General features: G+C 58.3%; 1 protein-coding gene across 2 annotated transcripts; it reads left to right on the forward strand.

The window, feature by feature from the left end:
- Positions 1-1,303: 1,303 nt before the first annotated feature.
- TSPOAP1 (TSPO associated protein 1) lies at positions 1,304-24,617 on the forward strand. 2 transcript variants are annotated; one of them, XM_036268853.1, is made up of 32 exons: positions 1,304-1,798; positions 2,570-2,677; positions 2,949-3,077; positions 3,640-3,819; positions 4,346-4,531; positions 5,808-5,885; positions 5,973-6,056; positions 6,328-6,417; positions 6,582-6,704; positions 6,959-7,063; positions 8,444-8,494; positions 8,865-8,885; positions 9,674-9,878; positions 10,463-10,635; positions 11,793-11,908; positions 12,182-12,291; positions 14,588-15,418; positions 15,585-15,736; positions 16,064-16,441; positions 16,524-16,763; positions 17,113-17,295; positions 17,889-18,731; positions 19,355-19,454; positions 19,551-19,705; positions 20,275-20,443; positions 20,804-20,875; positions 21,293-21,325; positions 21,514-21,617; positions 21,710-21,781; positions 22,007-22,117; positions 22,772-22,833; positions 24,441-24,617. In XM_036268853.1, exons 1-31 carry the CDS (start codon positions 1,514-1,516, stop codon positions 22,799-22,801), a joined length of 5,517 nt encoding a protein of 1,838 aa, XP_036124746.1. In that variant the 5' UTR covers positions 1,304-1,513; the 3' UTR covers positions 22,802-22,833; positions 24,441-24,617. The 2 variants fall into 2 exon arrangements, with proteins under 2 accessions (XP_036124746.1, XP_036124747.1); XM_036268854.1 differs by having other exon boundaries at positions 20,831-20,875.
- Positions 24,618-26,395: the final 1,778 nt, after the last annotated feature.

Raw genomic sequence — 26,395 nt, forward strand, 5'->3', positions numbered from 1 at the left:
AAAAAAAAAAAAAAAAAAAAAAACAAAAAACAAAAAAAAACCCATGGCTAGACAGAGAATGAAATTCCTGCCAGTGTGGGGCAAAGCCAGCCCAGCAGACCATGTGGTCTCCTGTGGGGGCCGACATGGCCAGGTTGCCCTGGAACGCTCTCTGCCAGAGGGAGCTGCAGCGATTCTCTCAGCCGATTTCTAGTCTGTGTCTTTGCTTCTATCTTCCTGTTTTCATTCTCTAAATTTGTTTTTCTTTGTTTCATCTCAAATCCCATTTTTTTCTATTCCTGTCCTTCTCCATGGCTGGATCTCTATCTGTCATACCACCTCTGTCTCTGTCTCTGTCTTTGGGCCCATGTGGGGAGGATCGTCTGCAACCCTCTTGCCTCTGTACCCCGGAAGGTATGGGGGTTGTGGGAGGCCACATGTTGGGGGCATTGGGCCGGGGATCCCGTGAGGAACCTGCTCTTCCCTCTGTCCCGACCCTATCTGCCTGTCCAGCCCACCAGTCCCGCGCCATCACCATGGAAACCGGCAGCCGACTTCCTATTGGTGGGCGGGAGGGGAGGGGGAAGGGAGGGGAAGGTTGGCTCTTCCCTGCTCACCCCCCAGATTCTAAGGCTCAGCCTTCTTCCGTGCCCACCATCTCGGGGGTCCGGGGCTGTAGGGGACCCCTGCAGTTCCCAGAGCTGAGGCCAGCAGGGACAGAGACTATGATGCAAACAGCCCACCGACCCAGGCCTCCATAGGACCAGCCCGGCTGCCCAGCAAGCTATCCAGCTAGTGAGAAACAGCGGAAAGAGGAGCGGGAGATAAAGGACTACAACGGACCTTTGGGGATCACCCCAGCAGCCAGCAGACCCCAGCCAGGCTGAGGAGTCGTGATGGATGGCCAGACTCACAGACGCTGACGGACACACAATGACACGGATACACGGAGCTGCACAACACTGAGATGCTCAGATACAACCAGTGACAGCATCACACACTGCCATAGCCCTGCAATACAGACACCCACCCCCACACACACAGAAACAACTGGTAACTCTGAAACAGGCTCAGACAGTGACACACAGAACCACTACCCTCCAACATACACAAGTGGGGGCACCATCCTCCAAACACACACGTAAGACAGTGCTGACCTGAACAGACAGACCTGGAGACACACACACACACTCACCCAGGCTCTGCTGTCGGTGGCTTCTGCACATCCTCCCAGCCCCCACGGGGACACCCTTGCATACACACAGCCACAAACAGACAGAGCTCACATATTCCCAGCTCCAGCTCTGGCAACCCCGACTCCTGCAGCCTCCTTTGTGGATGAGGAAGAACTCGGCCAACCTTGGATGGAGCCCCGGTGAAGCCAAGAGCTCAGAGAGGAAGGGGTCTGGTCTGGCATGACCCTTGCCAGCCCCTCCACTTGGCTGGGTGATGTCCCCCGGCCTGAGTTCTGGGGCCCCTTGGCAGAGCCATAGAGCAACTGACACCCCTCCCACAGCCGAGGAGCCTTGGAGCCATGGAGCCAGGGGCACTGTCTGCCTGGCAGAACTGGACTCCAGGCCAAGGGGGCAAACCTGGAGGTGTAGTCCCAAGCATTGCGGACACTCCGGCAGCTCTGCAGGTTGGAGAACTGAGGACTTTGGAGAGCTCCGAGCCCAAAGGAGCCTGGAGCCCTGGGCCTATGGGGGACATTGATCCTGAAGGAACAGAAACTGGGCTGCCCAGCCAGGGGCAGCAAGCAGCAAGCTCCGGACCCAGCTGCTCAAGGTTGGAGGACCAGGAGGTGGAGGCTTTCCATAAGGTAAGGTAGCTGTGGGGACTTAGTCTGAGGGGTGGGGGGGCCTCTCATCATGCCCTCCAGCCGGGGCATGATATGCAACCTTGCTGCCCATCTCCCCTCTCCTGGCCTATCTCTCTGTCTGTGGGTCCAATTCTATGACTACCTGTCTTCCCTTCTTCGGGCAGGAATCTCAGTGGCTCTATTCTTTGCCATATGTCTGTCCTTCTGACTCTCTGCCTGTCTACATTTGGCTCTGCCCCTCCCCCTTCCGTCTGTTAGTTTCTCTCTGATAGTCTGTCTGTCTGTGTCTCCTCCTCTGTGAATCTCTGTCCTTGGGGGCTGGAGAATACTGGGGTGTGTGAAGATATATGGTGGAATCAGAGTGCAGAGAAAGCAGATTTAGGGGAGGGGGCTCAGTGTTGGGCTGAGCCAGGGAGGACAAGGTTGGGGTGAGTGTGAGTAGTCTCCTGTAGAAGATGGAGGGACCAGGACTTTGGGGGAGGGGACTCAGGGACCATGGAGCCTAGAGTGGTGGGGATGGGAGTTCAAGCTGGCATTTCCCAGGAGATGAGCAGGGATGGGGAGAATTGGGGACTACCAGAGAGGGTTCCAGTGTTGGGGGTGCCAGTACGGGCAGGGAGGACTAGATAGTCCCTTCTGTGCTGCATTCTGAAGGCCTGGGATATGGGGGAGAATCTTCTTGTCTCCATGTCTCCTTGGACCATGGTGGGAGAGCTCTGACTAGGTCGGGTGGGTTCCTGAGGCCCTGTGCCCTGTCATTTCTCATGCCAGGGCAAGCTGAACATGGGCTTCGGGAACAGGCCCAATCTGGAGCTGCTGAGGGCCCTGGGGGAGCTGCAGCAGCGCTGTGCCATCCTTAAGGAGGAGAACCAGATGCTGGTGAGGCTTGGAAAGCGAGTCCTGGGTCCTGGCTGGAGCTGGGGGAAGGCAGACTCAGACACTCTGTCCCTCTGCCTCAGTGTCCTCCTCCTCATCCTATGTACATCTCTCCCAGTGGGGGCCACATGGAGGTGACGTGATCCCTGACCCTTATCCAGAGTTGCCGAGGACCCCACTGTGAGCCCAGGGTTCTGGCCCAAGGCATGTGCAGTTAGGATCGGGTCAGCAGGGGTGCTTCCCACATGCCCTATTCTGGCTGACTCCTTGTCAGAGGAAGAGCAGCTTCCCGGAGACGGAGGAGAAAGTGCGGAGGCTGAAGCGAAAGAACGCAGAGCTGGCGGTCATTGCCAAGCGCCTGGAGGAGAGGGCCCGGAAGCTGCAGGAGACTAACCTGAAGGTGGTGAGGACTGGAGCTCGCAGGATGAAGGCTGTGTGACCAGGGAGAGGGAAGCCAGGGCTGGGCCTGAGGAGTGGGGTTTGGGAGTCATGGACTCAGCACCCAGAAAAGCAGGAACTCAGGGGTCAAAGTGTAGGAAGGGTGAATGCTGGCCAGGCTAGGATGCTACAGGAGGGAGGGGAGGGTTGGGTGGGGAGTTCCTGAGCAGGCAGGGAGCAGGATTCTGGAATATATGTTGGTGCTGGCTACAACCTCCTGCTGAGCTCATCTCTGGGTGCAGAGCCTGTGGGGGCAGGGATGAAGACCCATCACAGTGGCAGCCCTAAATTAGCAGCATCCTTTGGGCTTAAACTAGGATGTGGTGTTAACCTTGTCAGTCCTGCTTGAGGATTGCTGGGATGGGGTCAAATGAGGCTGTTGGTGCCCTGAAGCCCCAGACACAGGGTAAAAGCAAGAGGCCACACTTCTAGGTTTTCAACCTAACCCCTCCTTTGGGAGGAGCTGAGGACCAGGAGAAGTGCCCCAGCCCTCAGATGACCATTGGCCTTATCCCTCCTCTGGCCAGGTGAGTGCTCCTGTGCCCCTTCCAGGGGCCAGCTTGGAGTTGTGCCGAAAGGCCCTGGCCCGCCAGCGAACCCGGGACCTCAGTGAGACAGCCAGCGCTCTACTGGCCAAGGACAAGCAGATTGCTGCTCTGCAGCGGGAGTGCAGGGAGCTGCAGGCCAGGCTCACCCTGGCAGGCAAGGTGCGAGGAGGCCCTGGTCATCCCATCCAGCTCAGTTCTACCCAGAGCCACCTGCCTGGCTGATGGGATGTGGACCAAGATGTTAATGAGATGCAAATGAAGCGGGAAGGTGGAGGCTGCTGGGGAGTAGGTTCCCCTGGCAACGGCCCAGGTGGGAGTGGGGAGAAGCCTGAACTAAAGGGGGCGGAGCCATGAGTCCCAGACCTGGGTATTTCTGTGCTCCAGGCTTCAGGCTGTATGCCAGTGGGTTCGGTTGAATGACTCCACACATAACCTAACACTTGAGTGAAGCAATGTTCACAAGGCATTTAGCACAGTGCCGGGCACACCGTGAGTGCGCAGTAAATGAGTTATTGTGCATGTAACATACGGGCTAGCAGAAGCGTATACGAACGCACCTATGCTTAAGGCATGTATGCCTGGGAGGACGTGCACGTCCCCAAGCACCGGGGTCCCTCCAGCAAGGGGATGACTTGGGGCGGGCAAGGGTTTAGGCTAATTTCCCCTCCCTGTGCCCCCGACCCAGGAGGGCCCCCAGTGGCTCCACGTGAGGGATTTCGACCGACTGCTGCGCGAGTCCCAGCGGGAGGTGCTGCGGCTGCAGAGGCAGATCGCCCTGCGCAACCAGCGGGAGCCGTCCCAGCCGCTCCGGCCCTCGGGCCCCTCTGTCCGGGTCCGAGCAGGAGCGCCCACCCCCAGGGCCCGGGGAGAGGTGAGCGCCGGCACCAGGGCAGGTGTGTGGGTGCGTGTGATGGAGGGTGGGGCAGCTCCGGGATCTCCTCCTGGAACGCGCTCAGAGCCCCGAGGACCCGCGGGTGGCCCGCGCGCTCCAAGGGCTAGGGCGCTTTCCCGACCCCAGCGGTAGGGTCCCGGCCCAGTCTCCCAGCGCTCGTACCTGTGCCATGCCCGCCCCCGGGAGTTCGGGGTCCGCCCTCCGCAGGCCCGCGCCCCGCGGTGCCCGCCCCTCCGCCCCTGCCGCGTCGCCAGTGGTACGGCCCGGCCGCAAATCCCTGGTTGCCCTGGCAGCCGCCCGAGGCCCAGCCCGCGCCGCCGCCTCCCGCTACCGCCGTTGCGCGGGGACGCCCCCTTCAGCGCCTGTCTTGTCGGCCAGGCCCGGGCCGGTTACCCAGGGGCAGCGGTGCGTCCGCCCCGGCTCCAGGTACGGGCTACCTTAACTGGGCGCCGGGCTTAGACAGCACCTGTCGCGAAGGCTAGGGACCCCACTCTGGACCCCCAGAAATTGGAGGTCTGGCTTCTCTCCATCCCCTATCTCCTTGGGCAGCACCCAGGTCCACCTTCTGGGATGAGGGGTGGAAGAAGGGACTCCATAGCGACCAAGGCCTCAGGGTGTGAGGTGCTTCTTGCTCAGATTTTGCCCCTCTGCCTGGACCAGGGAGGGAGATGCACCTTTCATCTAGACCTGTCCTCCTCCAGAGTTTGCACAGATAAATGGGAGGTGCCACAGGGTGGGCTTGGGGGAAGCTTTAGGAGGGCCTGGCCAGGTTGGCATTGCTCTCGGCCATGCCCAGATTTGGATTGTCTAGAACTCCTAGCTCTGGGAACACCACATCCCGGGGGACCCAGGTGGCTGCCTAATTCTCTGCCTAAGGCACTGAAGGACACCAGGACAGTTATTGAGTGCAGAGCAGGCCTGCTGCTGGAAGAAGCTAAAAAGGGAAAGCTTTGGCCTGGATAAGGGACCTATCTACTGGGGCACAAATGGGTCTCAGGATCCCAAAGCACAGTGTCTGGAGGACACAGAGGTGCAGCCTCTGCACTTCCACATCAGCTGGAGGTGATGGGAGGCAGTGGGAAGACAGAACCCCCCCCCCCCCCCCCTGCCCAACACACACACACACTTCTTGGGCAGGGATCTCTTGGCTGACTGTCAGATGGGTGGGAACGTCCCACATACAGGCTGGGCTGGGAGCAGGCTGCCTTGGGGCCCTGTTCTCAGGTGCCAGCCCCGTGCCCCTGGCTCTTTCCAGGCTACTCCACAGGAAGATGTGGAAAACCCACCTGTGGTCCTAGGGGAGCCAGAGAAACAGCAGAGGGTGCAGCAGCTGGTAAGTCCCCAGGTCAAGGGCTGGAGGAGACCTGTTGTGGGCAGCTTTGCCTTCCCACATGAGGAGCCCTTGGTTCTGACCCCACAGGAGTCAGAACTTAGCAAGAAGCGGAAGAAATGTGAGAGCCTGGAGCAGGAAGCCCGAAAAAAGCAGAGGCGATGTGAGGAGCTGGTGAGCTTTGGAGGGCCTCGCAGAGGCCAGCTCCCCTGCCCCCCAGGCCAGCCAGGTGGTGGGCGTCCTTTCTGCTCTGCGTTCATCCCTTTGCCCTCAAGAACACACTTTCCCTCCCGGGCGGCACAGGAAAGGGCTGTCCTGGCTGATGCAGGCTCCAGGTGGAAAAGGAAAGCCTTGACTGGGAAGGCAGGGTCCTCTGTGTGGGGAGGGGGGAGGGGAGGAATGTGGGTGCCAGGCCCCCTCCCCCAGAGCTCCTCTGGTCTCTCAGGAACTGCAGCTGAGAGAAGCCCAGCATGAGAATGCCCGCCTCGTGGATGAGAACTCTCGGCTCAGTGGGAGAGCCACGGAGAAGGAGCAGGTAGCCACTCCACACAGGTGCTGCGTGGCCTTGGCCCCTGGTGAGGGGCTGTCTCCTCCACCTGCAGAACTGGGCTGGAGTATGAAGGGTACTGTTCTCCCTGGTAAAGGAGCTGATAGGACAGGGCTCACACACCCAGCTCCCTGCCACTCCCCCCTCTCCAGGTGGAGTGGGAGAATGCAGACCTAAAGGGCCAGCTCCTGGGGGTGACGCAAGAGAGGGACTTGGCCCTTCGCAAGAGCCAGGGCCTGCAGAGCAAGCTGGAGAGCCTGGAGCAAGTGCTGAAGGTGAGAGGCCTGTGTCAGTGGGGGAGGGTGGGAGGGTACTGGTCCCTGGCACAGGGAGCAAGTGGGACAGTTGAATATGCCCTTTGTGGGGCACTGGGGCCTGAGGCCCAGTCCTGGAGCCTCCAGCCCCTTTCCTTCTCTAGCCTTAGTTTCTTTTTTAACAGAGGGTATCTGACACACATGGAGTCTGAGGCTCCCTCTTCTTAGGTCTTTATAGAGATGGCCTTGACCCAGGGTCTTTTTTTTTTTCCCAGCACATGCGGGAGGTGGCCCAGAGGCGGCAGCAGCTGGAGGTGGAGCATGAGCAGGCTCGCCTCAGCCTGCAGGAGAAGCAGGAGGAGGTCCGGAGGCTGCAGCAGGTGGGAACACGGTGTCTAGGGGGCAGCAGTGATGGAAGGGTGGTAGGCTGCTGGACCCCAGCTTAGTCATCCACTCATCCAACAAACATTTACTGAGAACTCACTGTGTGCCAGGCGCTGGGGCACAGTGGCAGGCAAAGACCATGTCCCTGACCAATCAGCAAATAAGCAGATCTGTGATTGAGATGATCCAAGTCGCTGACAAGTGCAATGCTGACGAGCACAGTGGGGGAAGTGAACAGGGCAGTGTGGCAGAGTGACTGGGATTGGATGAGGGGCCGCTTTAGAGAGGTCAGCAGGGAGGGAAAGTTTTAATCCCCAAGGTCAAGAAGGAGCCAGCTGAAGAGCACTCTAGGTAGGGGACTAGAAGTGCAAATGCCGTGTGGCAGGAAGTGGTTGGGATCCAGACCAGAGTGGCTGGAATGTAGTAGGATGGACAGAACAGCAGTAGCAGGCAAGAGCCAGACGGCCTCGGGCACTGAAGGGTGTGGAAAGAGTTTGGATATTTTGCCCTCTGAGCTGTTAGAAACTGTTGGAAGGTCCCACATAGGGAGCTGCATGATCTAATTTCATCATTTTAGAAGATGACATTGGTGGCGCGGTGGAAGGTGGACTGGGGGAGTGGGGCTGCTGCTAGGGGTCCAGGTGGGAGACGATGGCCGTCTGACTGGGGAGCAGGCAGTGAAGGTGGAAACAAGTGGATGAGTTCGAAGTATATTTTGAAGATAGAATCGACAAGACTTCCCGGGTTCCAGTCATGGAATCAGTCCCCACTCTGCCACCCGTCTGCTGAGTAAACCCTAATAAAGGGTGGGCCTTTCACTCCCAGGAGGTGAGGGATGAAGGGGCCACAGACTTGAGAGACAGGCCGTCCTGAGTTCTGAGTTCTGTTTTGGCCAAGTTTGTGGGTTAAACATTCGAGCAGAGATGTCCACAGACAGTTGGATCAATGAGTCTGGAGTCATGGGGAAGCTGGTTTTGGAGATAGGCTTTGGAGTCATTAGTGTGTCTAGTTGTGACTAGAGGGGCTTCTTGGGGGAGAGTGAAGAGTATAAAGTGGGCTCAGCAGCACCCCAACATTCAAAGGGGAGCAGGAGAAAGAGGCTGAGGAGGAGCGCCCGGAGAGATAGGAAGGAAACCGGAGGGTGGATGTCCCGGAGAGAGCAGCAGCATCAGGCCCGCTGTCCTTGACCCTATTGCCTTCTGGCCTAAGGTATAGTTCAGGCGTAGGAGTTTGGGAGGGAGGAACCCTCGGCCTCCCCCTTCCTTTCCCCTCTTTCTGCCCTCCCTTCGTCCTTCCTACCGTCCCTTCCTTCTCCCTCTATCCCACCTCCATTCCTCATCCTTCCCCTCCAGCATTTTGCCTCCTCCCCCCTGTAGGCCCAGGCAGAAGCCAAGAGGGAACATGAAGGGGCCGTGCTGCTGCTGGAGGTAGGTCCCTGGGGATGTCTGCCAGCAACGCCAGCTTCAGGGGGCAGGGGAGAGAGAACTTGGTGGGCTGGAATGGACTGTGTTTGGAGTATGGGGTTGCAGGAAGGGCCCTTCGAACTCCAGTGCCTAGAGAATCCCCTCCACCACCGGCCTGCTCCTCTGGCTAAGGCGCAGCCAGGCGGTGTCTGACAGCAGCTGGCTCACTACTACCCACACCCAGAGCTGCCTTCACCTTGGAATATCCTGCAGTGTAGGAACTGTTCAGTCAGTCCAGGTACTGACCAGACGGTGTCCACTTGGGCCCCTCTCTCGCCCTCCTTTCTGGTCTCGGGGTCTAATCTCTCCTCTGTGCTTTCCTTTCCTGCCACAGTCTACGCTGGATTCCATGCAGGTACAGCCTCCCGACCCCCACCTCCCTGGGGTGTCCCAGGCCCCCTGAGCTGCATTGCCTTCCTCAGGTCCAAGTGGTCCCAACTCTCATGTCTAACAGAGCAAGGAGTGCCTGGGAGCAGGCCTGAGTCTATAGATGGGCTAGGGTTCCCACAAGACACGCAGGCCATCGCCTCGTCCCAGACCTCCTCTAAAGCCTAGCCGCTCAGCCCTTGAGGAAGTTCATCACCAGTCTGACCCGTGGTCCTCTTGACATTGGCCGGGGGAGAGCTCCGAATGTTGGGCCTCTCGGGATACCTGACAAAACAGTCTTGAGGATTGGCTCATTCCTGTCACAAGATGTCCCTAGCTCCCATATATGATCTCTCTGGGGACCTCTCTGTGGGCAGGGATTTGGGTCACTGACTGTGGGAGGGTGACAAGCAGTGGAGCTGAGAAAACTCCTGAGGTGATATTGGTGGTGATGCGGGTGGGAGCCATTCCTTTTGGCCTAGAAAGCACCAGAAGCAGGAAGTGCCACTGCCTGGGGCATGAGGGGGTGCTGGGAGGGAGGCCAGCCCCAGCCCTTCCCTGGGGGAGGCTGGGGTGAAGATGTCCCTCAGCTGCAGCACTTCACCCTCAGCTCAGACACTATTAAGGGCAATGGGGGAGCCAGGCCCAGGGTTGGTGCCCAGGCCTAGGCGCTGGGCAGTGTGAGCTGAAGCCCTGTGTGGGGCTGTGTGGAGATGGCACAGGCCAGAACTGGGCAGCTTTGCTGGGCCTGGTGGCTCATGGTGGGCCTTGGCTCAGGTCCGGGTTCGAGAGCTTGAGGAGCAGTGCCGCAGCCAAACAGAGCGCTTCAGCCTCTTGGCACAGGAACTCCAGGCCTTCCGCCTGCACCCTGGCCCCCTGGATCTGCTCACCTCGGCCCTGGGCTGCAGTCCCGTTGGGGATCGCCCGCCACCCCCCTGCTGCTGCTCTACCCCCCAGCCCTGCCGGGGGTCCAGCCCCAAAGGTAAGGTAGACTCCCAGGGACATTAGCCTGGAATCTCCAGGCTTGGGGATTTCGTAGAGAGCAGAGAGTTCAAGGTCAGAGAAGGCTAACAATTCACCCGAAGTCACACAGCAAGTTAGAACCAGGTCTAGAGTGGCTGCCCTGGCTTCTGGCCCAGGTGTCTCAGGCCACTGCTCCTTCCCTCCAACAAGACCTCATGGTTGGGCGTTGGGCTCCAGGACTCAGAGGCAGGCAGCGTGGGCTTGTGAAGAGTCGGGGCCAGGCATCGGTCAGATCTGGTGGTCCCAGCCCTAGCCGCTCACCGGTCCATGTAATTTTGACTTGCTGCTGAACCTCGGGGGGCCATGCTTTCCTAGGCTGTAAGAAAGGACTAACTCAGGGCACCTCATCACGCTGCTCTGAGGACCATGTGAAATAACATGTAAATTTCCTCCACTTCATAGTAATTTCCCCCGAAACATTTCCCTCCTTGTAAGGGAACCCAGCTATGGAGGGCCTGACCCCATAATGCAAGTGACCCTTGGTCCCTGGTCCCTCCTCAGGCCACAGACCCCACACTCACGGATGTGCCATCTTCTCTTTAGACCTTGACCTCCCTCCAGGCTCCCCAGGACGCTGCACCTCAAAGTCTTCTGAGCCTGCCCCTGCCACCCTTGCCGGGGTCCCTCGAAGGACAGCCAAGAAGGCAGAGTCTCTCTCCAACTCCTCTCGCTCGGAGTCCATCCACAACAGCCCCAAGTCATGCCCCACGCCTGAGGTCAGTGCTGGGGAGGGGCCTGGGTTCTCACTCTACCTCGGCAAAGTGGGAGGGGAGGTGGCCCTGACCTCTCTGGGGTCCCCAGGAGTTGGGTGGCTGCTGGACTATGAGTGGTCCCAGGTTGGGAAATGGAGCCAGGCCCTGGGAGAGAAGGGCCTGAGGATTCCTCCTGTGGCAGGGAGCTCTGGAGGGGCCGTCTTCAGGGCCTCCTTGGGGCCACCCCGCCCCACCCCGCTGGGGCTCAGAGAAGCCCTACAGAAGTCCTGGGCCAGGTGGGAGGAGGCACTTGGGTGCCAGGATCCACATAATGAGACCGTTCACGAGAGAAGTGAGGCGTGTGTGAAAAAGAGCCCAGGTTCCGGGACTCAGATCCCAGCTTTGTCTTAGGCAAGACCCTTTCTGGGATTTGGTTTCCTTGTTTGGATTTTAGAGCTAATAAAACCTGCCTTGTAAGTTGTGAGGATTTACATGAAGACATGTAAGGAAAGTGCCTCCCTCAGTGCGGAGCCCACACTAGATGCTGAAATGTGGCAGCTATTATTATTACTAAGTTCTTGGGCATCACTCCCAACTCTTCCGATCACCTCCAACCTCTCCGTACCTTCCAAACTCCAGAAAGTGGAGGGAGCAGGTCAGGAGTAGCCAGCTGTCCCAGGCTGTGGCACGTGGTAGAACCCAGCCCTGGGCCTCTACTGCCCCCTCGTGTGACAGAACAGTGGTGCTGGCTTTGGACATCTGGGCCCTGTCAACCCGCTCAGTACACTTCTTAGAGCTTCTGCCTCCTTGCCTTCACCTCTTTATAGTTCAAGTGCTTTGCTGTGTTTTTACCTTAAGGAGAAAAACTGCCATTGGACACCCACCCATTCCAGTGTGGCTGGCCCCATCTCCGATGGGGAAAGTGGTTATTTCCTGGTGCAGTAGAGGTCAGGGCTAGGGGAGGTTATTCCCACTCCCTCTCTCCAGGGCAGCTGGGCTTTGCTAGGATCTGCTGGCTCAGGAGCTGGTTTAGAAACCAGTGAGACTCATTGCTGCGGGCCTTGTCCCCCACGTGCTCATTTTCCCTTCTCAGAGGGCCCACCTTTGGCTCCGCCTGTAAACCTGCCTTCTTTCCCATCGGCCTGGGTCCTGGAGAGGACTGGCCCTTTCTGTCTCCCCAGGTGGACACAGCCAGTGAGGTGGAGGAGCTGGAGGCAGACAACATCTCCCTGCTTCCAGCAGCTCCCGAGGGCAGCCGGGGAGGAGCCAGGATCCAGGTCTTCCTAGCACGCTATAGGTGGGCCTCTCATCCCTGCTCTCCATTCCCCCAGGATTTGGGGGTGTAGGAGGAAGGGGCTAGGAGAAGACAGAGGCATCTGGAGATGATGGGCTTGGTCCTGGAATCCCAGTCGGACATGTCCTCTTAACCTAGTTGGGCTGAGGTGGGTGCCGTGAGCATTCCATTTGGCTAGAGGTGGACAACCAAGTCTCCGCCTCGGGCCGTGGGGAGAGAAGGACATGGAGGTGGGATGTAGTTCACTGTACTCTGGCTCCGTGCTTCCTCCGACAGCTATAACCCCTTCGAGGGCCCCAACGAGAATCCAGAGGCAGAACTCCCGCTTACTGCTGGCGAGTACATCTACATCTATGGCAACATGGATGAGGATGGCTTTTTTGAAGGTAGGAAGGTATCGGGTCATTCTGTCCATTCCCCTACCTTTCAGCTCCTCTTCCGAAAGACTTCTACCCATCCACCCTCTCTCGCAGCATGCTCAGCCCACCGTAACTTTTCAGACTCACCTAAAAGGCAACAGAGACCTGGCAGCCTATGGGGAAAAGGAAAGGGAGGGTCCTGGGAAAGGGGGCAGCTGGTCTGACTGCAGGTCTGCCCCAAGCAGGCCAGGGCAGGGCCTACCACAGTCCAGATGGTGGACAGCGACACGGAATTCTGGCTGAATTCACGTCTGTGCTGGCAGACAGGGTATAGCAGTGTTTAACACTGGAGACGTTGAGGGCAGGTATGTAGCATAGGTCTGAGGCTGGACTCCCATGGCGTGTGGGGAAGAGGAATCAGGGTCCAGAGCCCAAGAAAGGGTGTTAGCAAGTAGTTAGCCTGTGCCAGGGCCCAGACAGGGGGTGGGCATCAGGACAGTTCTCCAGTGCCCACAAGGAATCAGGCAACTGAGGTAGATGCCCCGTTACTGAGACGGGGTGACAAGGCAGAGCCTGCAGAAAAGACTCCCCAGGGTGTCCCTGGCCAGGCATCAGGTTTTTTGTTATGAAATAAACAAAAAGCTAACACTTTTTTTTTTTTTGAAGGGGGGAGGGGGCGGCAAAAATATAAATATTAACCAACCACACATTTCTAGAATTTGAACTATAAAGTCTGGGATAGATTTAAAGGCATGGAGACCACTGGATGTAGGATGCCATATTCCTCATCAAACTTTAGCTAAGTGACGGCTTCCTCTGCATCAGGTCCCACCTGGACGCACTGGGCCTGAGCCTGACTCCAGCACCAGCCTTTCAGGGCTGTGGGCCTCCTTCAGATGAAGGCTTCTCCCGTGAACATCACAGTCCTTCGTATTAGGGCTTATATCAATTTCCCGTGGCTGCCATAACAAGCTACCACCAACTGGGTGGCTTAAAACAACAGAAATGTGTTCTCACGTCTCTGGAGGCCAGAAATGTGAAATTAAAGTGTCGGCAGGACCACACACCCTCTGGGGGCTGGAGGGGAGAACCTGTTCCCATTCCTGTCAGCTTCTGGTGGTTCCAGGTGTTCTTTGGCTTGTGGCCACATCACTCCCACTTCTGCACCTGCCGTCACTTGCCTCTTCTCCTCTTCTCTCAGCGTCTCTCTGTGCATTTCTCATAAGGACACTTGTCACTGGATTTAGGACCCACCCCGATACGCTGGCGTGATCTCATCTCAAGCTCTTTAACTTAATATCAGCAAAGATGCCTTTTCCAAATCAGGTCACATTCACAGGATCCAGAGATTAGGACTTGGACATATTTTTGGAAACCACTAGTCAACCCACTACCGTGCTGATATTATCTAATTTATTGAAAGTCTCTGTTGTTTCTTCTTCAAGTTTCCTTACCCTTTTCTCCCTTTCCTAGCCTGAGAGAAAGAGAGGGTGGTGGGGACACTCGCAGGCCCTACACCCACCCCCTGCTTCCCCTGCCTCCCACCAAGGCCCAGCAGCCTCTGGCTCTCGTCTGTTCCCTGGGGATCTTTTCCCTTCTCCCAAAGTAGGTCGACATGACATGCTGTGGGCCCAGTCTCTTCCTTCCTTGACATCCCTCAAACAAACAGCAACACATGTTACAATACTCTGTAGTCAAGTGTTCAGGGAAACTGGCAAAGGAAAGTTGAGGGGCGCCCTTGCCCCAACTCCTCAGGCCTGTGTAATGTGAAACTTGGCAAACGTACAGAAAAATAAAAAAAATAATGCAATGAACGCCTACCTACCACCTAGATTCAGAAGTTGTTCACATTTTGTTCAGGAAGGTAAAAAGAGGAAAACAACTGAAAAGCAGGCTGCAGACATGACGTTTTACCTAGACATGCTCCCGCGTGCGCCCCCTCAGCGCACACGGATGCGCGCCTGTGTCCTGGTAGCATCAGCCTCGCCTGTGAACTGGTTAGAAACGCAGAAGAATCTCAGCTCCGCCCAGACCCAACAGAATTAGAATCTGCATTTTAAAAGATCTCCAGGTGACTCATATGCACATTAAAAATAAGAAGCCCTGTCCTATATAACCACAGTACTGTAATCACGCTCACGAAAACGAACCGTAGCTCCCTAAGCCAGGTCTTGACTGCTCTTGTCTTTTAAAAGCGTTGGCAGGTAAACCTTGATTTGAATCAGATGCGTATTGCCCACTGACCATTGCTAAAATGCATTTATTGGACTGGTTTTTCTCTACCTCCTCTCTGTCTTCCCCTTCCCTGCCCTCCCTCTGCCAGGGGAGCTCATGGATGGCCGAAGGGGCCTGGTCCCTTCAAATTTCGTAGAACGTGTGTCCGACGACGACCTCCTGACCTCCCTCCCTTCGGAGCTCGCTGATTTGTCCCACAGTTCAGGCCCTGAACTCAGTTTCCTGAGTGGAGGTGGGGGTGGCAGCAGTAGTGGGGGCCAGAGCGTCGGGGGACGCAGCCAGCCCAGATCAGAGGAGGAGGCTGCGGGGGATGAGCTCAGTCTGAGCCCCCCTCCCGAGGGCCTTGGCGAGCCCTCTGCTGTGCCTTATCCCCGCCATCTGGCCGTCCTCAAGCAGCTGGCCCACAGCGCCGTGCTGGCCTGGGAGCCCCCTCCTGAGCAAGCGGAAGTACGCGGCTACCATATCTCTGTGAATGGGGAGCTGCGTCAGGCCCTGGGACCTGGGGCGCCCCCCAAGGCTGTGCTTGAGAACCTGGACCTGCGGGCTGGGCCGCTCCATGTTTCTGTGCAGGCCCTGACCAGCCGGGGCAGCTCTGACCCTCTGCGCTGTTGCTTGGCGATGGGGGCTCAGGCCAGGGTGGTACCTAGCCAGCTACGAGTCCATCGACTGACAGCCACGTCTGCTGAGATCACGTGGGTTCCCGGCAATAGCAACTTGGCTCATGCCATCTACCTCAATGGGGAAGAATGCCCCCCTGCCCGCCCCAGCACCTACTGGACCACCTTCTGCCACCTGCAGCCTGGTACACTCTATCAGGCCCGAGTAGAGGCTCAGCTCCCTCCTGGAGGGTCTTGGGAACCAGGCTGGGAGAGGCCGGAGCAGCGGACTGCCACCCTGCAGTTCTCCACACTCCCAGCAGGTATGCAGGCTTGGGCATTGACTGTCTATAACACCCAAGAGGCCAAGCCATGGGCGATGATGGAAGGGGAGACTATTGTTAGCGTTTTCAGGGAAGTGGCAAAATGGGCTGGTATCTCCAGCGGGGAGTGTCCTGCATTACTGGGTCTTGTGTCCCCTTTCCCCAGGCCCTCCCGATGCCCCCCTGGATGTGCAGATTGAGCCAGGGCCCTCCCCTGGAATCTTGATCATCAGCTGGCTCCCAGTAACAATTGATGCTGCTGGTACTTCCAATGGCGTCCGGGTTACAGGCTATGCCATTTATGCAGATGGACAGAAGGTATGGCCTGGGGACTCTGCCCGCCTGTACCCTGGGAGGAGGATGTGGGTCTCAGAGGTCTAGTCTCCCCAGCCTGGCACAGCGATGCCTGGGCCCTGGCATTTGGGCATCAGGTAGCAGATTGATTAAGAGCATGGGCTTTGGTAATTGGGATTCAAAACACCGTTCTAGCACTGAAGCCCTCTGGCCAGGCAGATTATATGAGATAAGGCATGCCAAGGGCTTAGCCCAGTGCCTGGTAAATGCCCGTCACCGTGGTTGTCGTTGTGCCTCACCCTCGGCCAGCTCAGCTTCCCTTACTCGTCCTGTGCTCCCTCCGCCCTGCAGATCATGGAGGTGGCCTCGCCCACAGCGGGCAGCGTGCTGGTGGAGTTGTCCCAGCTGCAGCTGCTGCAGGTGTGCAGCGAGGTGGCCGTGCGCACCATGTCGCCCCATGGCGAGTCGGCTGACTCCATTCCAGCTCCTGTTGCCCCAGCCCTGGCTGCGGCCTGCCTGCCAGCCAGGGTCTCCTGCCCCTCACCACGACCAAGCTCAGAGGCCAGACCACCCCTTGCTCCAGCCTCCCCAGGGCCTGGAGACCCCAGCTCCCCCCTCCGGTGCCCCGAGCCCCATGGAACTCAAGAGCCTCTTGGGGGGCCCCTAGCAAGCCCTCTCAGAGACACACCGAAAGGATCCCAAGAGGAGCCCCCGGAACCTTGCTCCCAGGTAACCTACTGGAAAGGGGGAGCGGGGGGTGCTGGGAGAAGGGCCTGGGGCTTGGGCCCTTCCTTAGTGCCTCCCATTCCAGGAGAAGGCTGGGGCACCTGTGCTGGGCACCTCAGAGGACAGGAGGGCCAGTGAGGCAGCCGTGGGTGAGAGAGCCCCTGGCCCTGAAGCTTCCTCACTGACGCCGGACGATGCTGAGTGGACCGCGGGAGAGGCCTGCCCGGCACCCTGCTCCACCGAGGGGGCACTGGCCCAGAAGGTGCCCTGTGCTGAGGCCAGCCTCGGAGGAGACATGGGGGCTGGGCTGAGGCCCAAGGCTGAGGTACGAGGTTAGGGACATACTGTGGCACCTCAAAGTATCAGGGTCTGCCTCCTTGCCTCCTTCCAACCAAAATCTGGTCACCCTCTCCGCTGGTTCTCTGCTCTCGTCTGTGCTGTGTGTCTGTCTGCTTCTTTGCCACATTACCTGCCCAGATTTCTCTTTCCCTGTGGCTCCCATCCTTCTCCTCCACCCTCCCTCCCCGCATCATGTATACCCCCATTTGGGACATGACCCTCTCCCTCTGCCAAGGGACCCCTTTCATCCTGACTGGGGCTGGCCTTGCCGAGTGCCCCCACCCCAAGTCCCTCACTGCCCTTCCCCCTCTCCTCCTTTGTCTCACCTCTTGCAGAAGGAGGATGTGGCAGAGCTCGGGGTCCGTCTGGTGAACTCCCTTGTGGACCATGGCCGAAACTCAGATCTGTCAGACATCCAAGAGGAGGAGGAAGAAGAGGAGGAAGAGGAGCTGGGTTCCAGGGCTTGCTCTTTCGAGAAGCAGGTTGCTGGCAACAGCATCAGGGAGAATGGGCCCAAGGTAATGGGGTGAGGAGGGTCTGGTGGGCCCTAGACCTCGGGATCCAGGGGTCTCTACCCCATGTGTCAGCAGCTGCTCCAGCCACCCCTGGGTGCCAGCAACATTCTTGGTGTGTGGCCTGGGCCCCGTCCTAAGCAGCAGATAGGAAGTGGCTCAGGATTGACCTCTGCCCTCCTGGGAAGAAATGGGAGGATGAGGAGCTCTTTGCTGCACCTTCTCTCGCTTCAGCCCACCAGATGCAGCACCCTGGCCATCTGAGATACTTGTGTGGGAGCTGCTGGGGAAGGGGTGGGAGGCCTCTGGCTATTACAGGCATGACCTGCTCCTGTCACTCAGGGCCCCCAGCATCATGTAGCCTGTTCCTTGGATGTGATCCCTCATTCTTTCTCTGGCTCTTCCCTGGACCACTTTGTGACGTTGGGCCAGCCCCCTCTCTGCTCCTTCCTCTTGAGGAAGCTGAGGGAGGGCTACAGGGTTGCCTGTAACTCCTGCCCTTGTTTGAGGGCAAAGGTCATAGCTCTTTCTTTTTCCCATGGACCTCTCTTCCCTGCTGCCCTCCTCCCCCTGTCCCCCAGCCCCAGCCCCAGCCCCAGCCCCAGCCCGAGCCCTTTTCTGAGACTGACAGTGACGAGGAGATCTTGGAGCAGATCCTGGAGCTGCCCCTCCAGCAGTTCTGCGGCAAGAAGCTCTTTAGCATCCCTGAGGAGGAGGAGGAGGAGGAGGACGAGGAGGACGAGGAGCAGCCAGGGGCAGGCTCTTCTTCCCGAGACCGCAGCCCACCTGAGCCTGCGTTGCTGGGGCTGGGCTGTGACAGCAGTCGACCTCAAGGACCTGGACCATGTCCCTTGTCTCCTGAGCCCTCCGGTGCTGGGGACCACCTGGACGACATGCCCGGACTAGTTGGTGAAAGCAGCTGGAGGAGAGGAAGTGGCTCCACCGAGAAGTCCCCAAACCGCAAGCGGTCCCCAGATCCCCGCGAACACTGCAGCCGCCTTCTCAGCAATGGCGGAGGGCCCCAGGCTTCTGGACGACCGGGCCCCGCACGGGAGAGGGGCGGCCCGCCTGTGGGCGAGGGCACCAGGGGTGGACCAGAGGCTGGTGGGAGAGGGCGGCTGGCCCTTTCCCGGAGGTGCCTTCGCGACCGGACACCAGAATCTGGCCTGGCCAGCTGCCTCTCCCCCAAGTGCTTGGAAATCAGCATCGAATATGATTCTGAGGACGAGCAGGAGGCAGGCAGCGGGGGTATCAGCATCACCAGTTCCTGCTACCTCAGAGATGGGGAGGCCTGGGGCACAGCACCCCTAGGAAAGCCCAGGGGAGCTCTGAAGGCCAGTTCAGGCCCCAACCCCTACCCACGCCTCCCGGCCTGGGAGAAAGGGGAGCCAGAGCGGAGAGGCCACAGTGCGACTGGCAGAGCCAAGGAGCCAGCCTCCCGGGTCCGTGCCCACTCCCCACCCGGGCAGCCCCTGCCTGCTGCTGCCGGTGGCTCTGCTTGCTGCCCACCAGCCACTCCCATTCCACGCTGCCGCCTTCATCAGCAGAGGTGGGGCGGGGCCTCCGGGCTCCCCCACCTGTCTCCTCCCACCCACATTCCACTGCTTTGCTGCTTCTGCTGATCGGAACTGGGATGCACGATATTCTGTTATTATCAGTCACCAATTGCCGCCGGCCAGCCCCCTGCCTTTGGGCGGGTAGGCCCTGTCCTCCGCTTAGGCCACTGACTGTGATGTCCAGTGTCACCCAACCCTGACGCTGAGAAGAGGCCCTCCTCTCACATGCTCCTTGGTCAACTCTAAGATCTCACCCTAGTCCCCTCTACTGCACACATCTACTAGGGTGGCTGGAACTGGGGCCTCCCCACCTGCCCTCCCTCCCACCAGGGGGTGTCTGAAGTCTCCAGAGAGGTTGGACCAAGACTCCAGGAGAGGAATGTCGTGTCCCTGCTCTGCTGTGCTGCTTACGCTGACGGGGCAGAGCTGGGGAGCACGTGTGGGGTCCTGTCCCTGCCCGCCAGAGGGATGGCGTGACATTTCTGCCCTCTGTTGCCCCCTCTTTGCAGGCAACAGAGATTGGGGAGCCCAGAGGGCAGGACAGCTCTGGGTGGAGGGGCCCCCTGCGGAGAGAGACCCGGGCCCCCAGGCCAGACACCACTGAGCTGGGTGAGTAGCTGATGGGGGCTGGGCTAGGTGGAGGGGGCCTTTTCTAACCCCTTGGCCAGAGCTCATTATCATTGTTCTCTCCCCAACTTGCCACAGCCCCTCCAAGGAGCCCCCCAGAAGAAGTGCTGGCTTACCAGGACCTACCCGTGAGGGTCTTTGTGGCTCTGTTTGACTATGATCCTGTGTCGATGTCACCCAACCCTGACGCCGGGGAAGAGGAGCTCCCCTTCCGGGAGGGCCAGATCCTGAAGGTGGCTCCCTGTCTGGTCCTCCCTCCTCCCCTTTCCCGCATGGAGGTGCCACACCTGTGCATGGGCCAGAGCACATGAGGTGGTTGCCACGGTGGCTGTGTCACCGTGAACAGATCCACTCCTCTGGGCCTCAGTTTCCTCTTTGGTAAATGGGGATAATGTTAGTGCCTTCCTCACAGCGTTCTTTGAGGTTTAAATGATTCGATTCACATAAAGTACTTACACTGCCTGGCACATAGCCCAATACAACTGCTGCTGTTAACATCACAACTTTGACTATGTTTCCAAGTATTTATTGAAGGCTTTTGCTATTGCTCTGAGGTGGGAGAGATCAAGTCTGCGGTGGGCCGGGGACATGGACATGTAGGTAGTGGGTGATGATAATGCAGAAAGGGCTACTTTCTCTCTCCTCTCTGCTCCTTATTCTTGGCCCTCTCCCCCCATTTCCTGCTCCAGGGCCTGCAGAAGACAGAGCGTTCTGCTGTTTCAAGTGTGTTGCCACGGGGCTGGGCCCGGGCACAGGGAGCAAGCCGAACTGGCCTCCTGAAACAGCTGGTCTTTGCTTCCAGGTGTTTGGGGACAAGGATGCTGATGGATTCTACAGGGGCGAAGGTGGGGGCCGGATGGGCTACATCCCCTGCAACATGGTGGCCGAGGTGGCTGTGGACAGTCCTGCAGGGAGGCAGCAGCTGTTTCAGCGGGGTTATTTGTCTCCAGATGTTCTCGTTGAGGGCTCAGGTATGATCTGCTGCTGTCCTCACCCACATCCCACCACCTCGGTTCCAAGTCAGCCCCCTCCTGAGCTTTGTATGTCTGGAGAATGGAGAGCGTGTGTCTGGAGTGGGGGGAAGCCGCATTTATCGAGTCTAGCAGAGCCACTGGGGCCTCACAGAGCGTGAGCTTGCCACTCCGAGTGGGGTCTGCTACAGAGGGGACGGGCTTTGTATTTTGGATCCTGGGGGTTGGGGGTGGGAGAGGAATGCCCTCTAGAAACTTGTGTGCAGGGACCCTGGCGTGGCCCCAAGAGGAGACTCCAGAGTCCCTGTCCTATCTCCTGCCTCAGTTTCTCTCTCACATCTACTTGCCTTCCTGGATCAGGGAATGGTCCCTTTCTGTATTCCGCAGCCCGCACCACTGGGCCTCCCCCCAAGCCCCGCCGATCCAAAAAAGGTGGGTGAAACCCTCTTTTCCTTCAGGGGCCTGTGAGGATGAGTGGAGGTGGGGGGTCACTGCTTGGCTCTCTGGGGAGACACGTGGGGTTTTGAGTAAGTAAAGAGGATCAGGGCAAACCTTCACCACATCCATCCCTTCTCCAGGAGGGCTACTTCATTCTAGTGGGGACAGCGAGTGGCTTGCCAGGACCTCTGTTCCAAAAAGCACCTGACTGTAAATTCTGTGCAGGAAATCACTTAGCCTTTCTGGGCCTTGATTCACTACCCACACCAACAGGGCTGGGCTCAAGTGCTCTCTGAGCACCCTTCTCTTGCATCCCTTATGCGAGGCTGAGCATCTGCTTGCCCTGCACCACCCGAGCTGGGATGAGCAAGAATGTGAGGGGCAGGGCTCACACACGCATTCTCTCCACAGCTGAGTCAGAAGGTCCTGCCCAGCACTGTGCAGGTGAGGGGCCCTCCCTGTGTAGGGGAGACTGGGGAAGGGATGGGGCTGGCAGTCCCTCTGGTCTTTTCTTGGGGGCTACAACTTAGTGGAGGAGGTGGTGAATGGGGTTCAGCAGGACTCCAGTGCAGAGGTGGGGGACGGTGGGGGAGTCCCAAGAGAGTCCCAAGTCTTGTCCTCTGCCCTTGTAGGCCCTCCCAAGATGGTCTCCTCTGCCAGCCCGAGAGCTCCCCGCTCCATGGTGGCTGCGTTTGACTACAACCCCCGGGAGAGTTCCCCCAACATGGATGTGGAGGTGAGGACCCTCAGATAGAGCCCAGCCGATGACGGGGTGTGGTGGTGGCAGGTCCTCCTGGGCCTGCCACCGGCCTCTGGGTCTCTCCACAGGCAGAGCTGCCCTTTCGAGCAGGGGACGTGATTACTGTGTTCGGGGGCATGGACGATGATGGCTTCTACTATGTGAGAACGCTGGGCGGGAGCCACAGCCCTCGCCAGCCCAGCAGAGAGGGCTTCCCCGGGCTGGGAGGGGCTGGGCAAGCGGTCCTGATGCACGCCTGGAGGAATGGATGGGCCACCTCCCGTGGCAGAGATGTTGCCCCAGGCTGTTCCTCCAGGGGCTTCCGGGTCAAGGCGGTGGGGCTGACGTCTCTTTCCTGATCTGTCTCACCAGTATCTTCTCCTCAGGGGGAACTAAATGGACAGAGGGGCCTGGTTCCATCCAACTTCTTGGAGGGCCCTGGGCCTGAGGTGGGCGGCTCAAACAGGGAGCCTGGGACACCCCAGGCTGAGAGTCAGGTCAGTGAGGAGCTGGGCTCCCAGCTCAACAGTTAGGTTTCTGTCCTGCTGGAGTGGTGGTGGGGCCAGGGCCGTGTGGTGGGAGGGGTGCAGGGGGTGATGATCCAGTGAACACTGTGCCCAGGCTGGAGCTGCTGAGTTACTGTCAGAGGGGCAGCCAGGGCCAGCTCCCTCCTAGTAGGTGCCCCTTCTGCAGAGGGGTGGTGGCTAGGACCCTGATCCCCAGCCCAGCTGCCCACACCCTGGGGCTGATGTAGGTGAGGGGGCCCCGTGGAAAAGAACCCCTGGCCCCCACCCCCGAGCCAGTCCCAGCCCTGGTTTCAGGGAATCTCCCACCTGCTGCATCTCCTTGTCTCCTGGGAGCCTGTTAAAGCGGGTTGCCCAGCAAGGCCCAGCTTCCTGGGCTCTGGATCTCCGAGCTTGCCTCTTCTTAGGGTGGGTGCAATGCAGTTAAGCTCCAGCCTCACAGAGGAGGGAGAGGGTAAGGAGGCCACGCTTGAACCAGAAAACCGTAGCTTTCCATCTGCATTAGCTCCAAAGGCAAAGACAATGCAGAGCAGGATGAGCCCCTGTGACCTGGCAACCTGGTAACCAGGCGGAGAACTCTCGGGTCCGTCCATAACCCATCTCCTCTCTTTGTTCCCTGTTCTTCAGAGAATGAGGAAGAGAAGAGTCCAGTGCTAGCTGGAGATAGATATATGTAGAGAGAGCGACGTGTAAGTGGGGCTGGCCCTGTGTCCACGTGACCCCACTCCTCACATCACCGCAACCAGACAGTTCTCCCTGTCTCTCCTTCTGGAGCTGACCCGGCATTTCCACTTTCTTCCAGGGAGTGAGGGAGGGAGGTCTTGCTCTAAGGATCGTGGGATCATCCCCTCTCCCTGCCTGTGGCCAGTGCCAGCTGTCAGAGGAATGAATACATGTCATCTTAGCATATAATGTCCCGGAATATTAGCTGACGCCTCTGATTCTATAACGTATATGGCTTATAGAATATTACATGATATCCACATTATGACTCCTCAGTGTATTATGATACTATAGATGATGGTATTATAATATTATTATTATTGGTGACGGACAGATGACACTGTAAAGCCACCAGTAATAATAGTCTCCCACCCTTGTCCTCTGCGTCATGACTTGTTAGGGGATCAGATGCATGATTTTACTTCCAACTCCCAGTATCCTCTGCTGGGGGAATGAGATGGGAGGCAGGGCTTAAACAGTTGGAGTCCATAGATAACCCCACACTCCGTCTGGGGGAGCTCAGAGACCCTCTCTGTTTGTTTCCCCAGCAACCCTTCCCTCCTGGGATGTTGTAGAAGGAGCCCTGGGGAAGGGCCTGGGGCTCCTGGTTGGTAGTAGATGCTGTAACCTCTGGTGCTAGCAGACATCTTGGTGGGCAGGTCCGCTACATCACCTGAGCCTTGGTGGGGTGGGGCCGCAGGCTGGGCCCCCAGCTCCCTGCCTCTGGTCAGGGCGCCATGGCTGGTTCTGGCCAGGAGACCACCAGGCTCTGGTGGCAAGTGGTGATTTGAGGGAGAGGGGAGTGGAGAACACAGGGTGGCAAGACCTGGCTTGTGTCAGGGGATGTGTCAGGCACAGGAGGTCATGGTGGGGAATGTGGGAATACGGGCGGTTGGGGGAGACATCCTGCTGGCTCTCCTGTTGGCCCAGTCCTTGTCCTTAGGCCACTAACAGCACTGTCTGGGTGGGCCTATGGCAGAGGCAACACTCGCAGATGCGATGGAGCCAGGTGTCTCAGCAAGGGAGGGATGCTAAAGGAGGGCCTGGGGCTGAGTGATGCCCGACTGTCTCGGGTCCCAGGCTCCCAGCAGTTCTCCCAGGGGCCTTTCAAGGAAGAGTCCTGATCTCCTCCCCGTGGAGTGGGCACTGGCTCCCCTCCCTGAAGGCCCTGGAGAAGCACATGGCTGGGCTGGAGGCCATGCTCCTTTGCTGGCGAGGTGGCGCAGAACCTCCTTCCGTGGAGGAGCTGGCTACCTCCAAGTGGTCCTGGTCCTGGCTCTCCCTTCACTGGGAGGGGATGATATGGGAAAAGTTGGGGTGCCCTTCCTGAGGGTCAGGTCCAAGGACCCTTGAACTCTGTCAGCCCAGCTCCCCGTAGAGACTCAGAGAAGGGGAGGGGCTTGCCCGGGTCCCGGTGAACAGAGCAGAACTGCCTGCCGCTGTCCTTTTGGACTCCTGCCCAGTGCTCCCTCAGCATCACTGTGCTCATCCGCCTCTCTGTGCTCTGTGTGTGTGGGGGGGGCAGTGGCGGGGGGTTGGGCCCTGACTTTGTCCCTTTTCTCTCACATTCCAGGACTGGGCCAGCTCAACACAATGGCTGCTGGTGCCTCCAGGCTGGCCCTGTGCGCCTGGACCTGGCAACCTCCCTAGGACTGAATTTGGGGGGCCACAGGGCACAAGCGAGAAGGTGCGGGGTCTCTTCTCCAAAGGGAAGCAGCTCCTCAGGAAACTGGGCTCTGGAAAGAAGGAGTAATGCTTTGGCTCACCCTGCAGGAGGAAGTGACCCCCTGAGGCCCCCAGGTCACTGTCCTGGTGGGGGTTGGAGAGGCCCTGGATTCTCTTCTTCTGAGTGGCACTTGGGATGGAATCAGGGACTCGGTGAAGGTCAGAGCTAGCTGAGTCCTGGAGGATGAATCCTCTGAATGGGCATCTTCCTCTTATAGGAGGGAAACTGAGGCCCAGGAAGGCAGTAACTCGCCAAGGTGACTGAGCATCTCAGTCACAGAACCAGGACTGGACTGGGACTCTTGATTCTTAGTCTGCCCACCTACGCCTAGTTTCTGACCACGTGACGCTGCTCTGTTCTCTGGCTCTTCCCGCTCCCAGGACGGGGGACCCTGTGGGGAAAAAGGGCCTGGTTCCATGGATGGCGCTGGCTCCCCTGAATCATGTCTTCCCTCCCTGGAAGGAAAGTTTGCACTGGATTGTCCCGAGCCCCCTCCCCACGGGGCAGGCGGCGGAGCTGTGTATATATGTACATACTCAGTGCCTCAGTCTAGCTTCCTCCATCTCGCTTCCACTGCACAGGCCCGGGAAGGAGAAAGGCCATGCCAAAGCGGGCCTACCCCCGCCCCAGAGTGCTCCACCCCTCCCTGCCAGCCTGGCCTCTGGCCCCAGTGTGTACCCCACCCCAGAGCCCCAGGGGGCCAGCGAGCAGGAAGGGGGAGTTGGGGTTGCCTTATTTTGCTCATCGGATTCAATTTCTCTTTTGCATTCTTTTCCTCTGGCCCCTGGTGGAGTCCGGGGCTGGGGAAAAGGACAGATTTATGTAGCTATTTTCATACATTCCCAGTTCAGAGTGGGGTAGGGGCTCTCCACCCTTACCCTCACCATCCATCCCCACCCGCCTGCTGGGGGAGTGTCTGCATGTTTCCTTCGATGTGGTGGGAGATTGTTTGACAACCCCACCCCCACCTTGGTCTCCAGGGGTGAGGAATGGTGGGGGCATTTGTTTAAAAAGACATTTTATTATAATAAAGTCTATTTTCACAAAACCCATGCTGGGCTCTACCTGGGGCGAAGGACTCCTCAAGGGGCAGGTCGTGCTGGTCTGGAGAACCTAAAAGTTACATCCCAGGGCGCCTGGGGCAAAACTCTTGAACAGCAGGAAGACAAAGCAGCTCTTGAGTTTCTTTGAAGAAGAAAGTTTGGCAGCTTCCCAAGTCCTTGGTTAAAGCCAGGGGTTTAGAATTGGGGCAAGGTCCTGGAGGGAGGAAGAGACCTGGGCAAGGGGACAAAGGGAACACAGAGAAGGCACATTCTGCCATCTTGATCCCTCTATACCAAATTCATGGAAATAGTAGATGTAAGAAAAACCGAAGAAGCAAGCACTCACCATGCGTAGTTCCCCACTGACAGCAAGGAGTCTCAGTGGACTCGAAATGGCAGAATTCCACAAAAGACCAACAGAGGGTAGATCATACTCAGAACCCTCTGAGCGGAGTGCCGGTGGGAGAGTTCTGCACGCAGCCTACCTTTCCACCTTCTTACATATAGAACCCCACTCACCCCCATTAGTTTTAAAGGCAGCATAAAACACCATCATGTGGATGTATCACAATGTGGCAAATCTTCGTGGTGGCTACTTGGCTTGTTTCTTGTCTTTTGGAAGTTGGAAAGGAGGCAGAAGTGAATACCTTTGTGCAGGTATCTTTATGTTTTCCCAAGAATGCCTCCGAAGGGTAAGTTCCTGGAAGTAGAATTGCTGAGTCAGCGCAAACGTCCATTTTGGATTTTGACTGACATTGC

The sequence above is a fragment of the Molossus molossus genome, unplaced genomic scaffold (assembly GCF_014108415.1).
Source record: "Molossus molossus isolate mMolMol1 unplaced genomic scaffold, mMolMol1.p scaffold_m16_p_19, whole genome shotgun sequence".
In the NCBI taxonomy this organism is placed as follows: domain Eukaryota; kingdom Metazoa; phylum Chordata; class Mammalia; order Chiroptera; family Molossidae; genus Molossus; species Molossus molossus.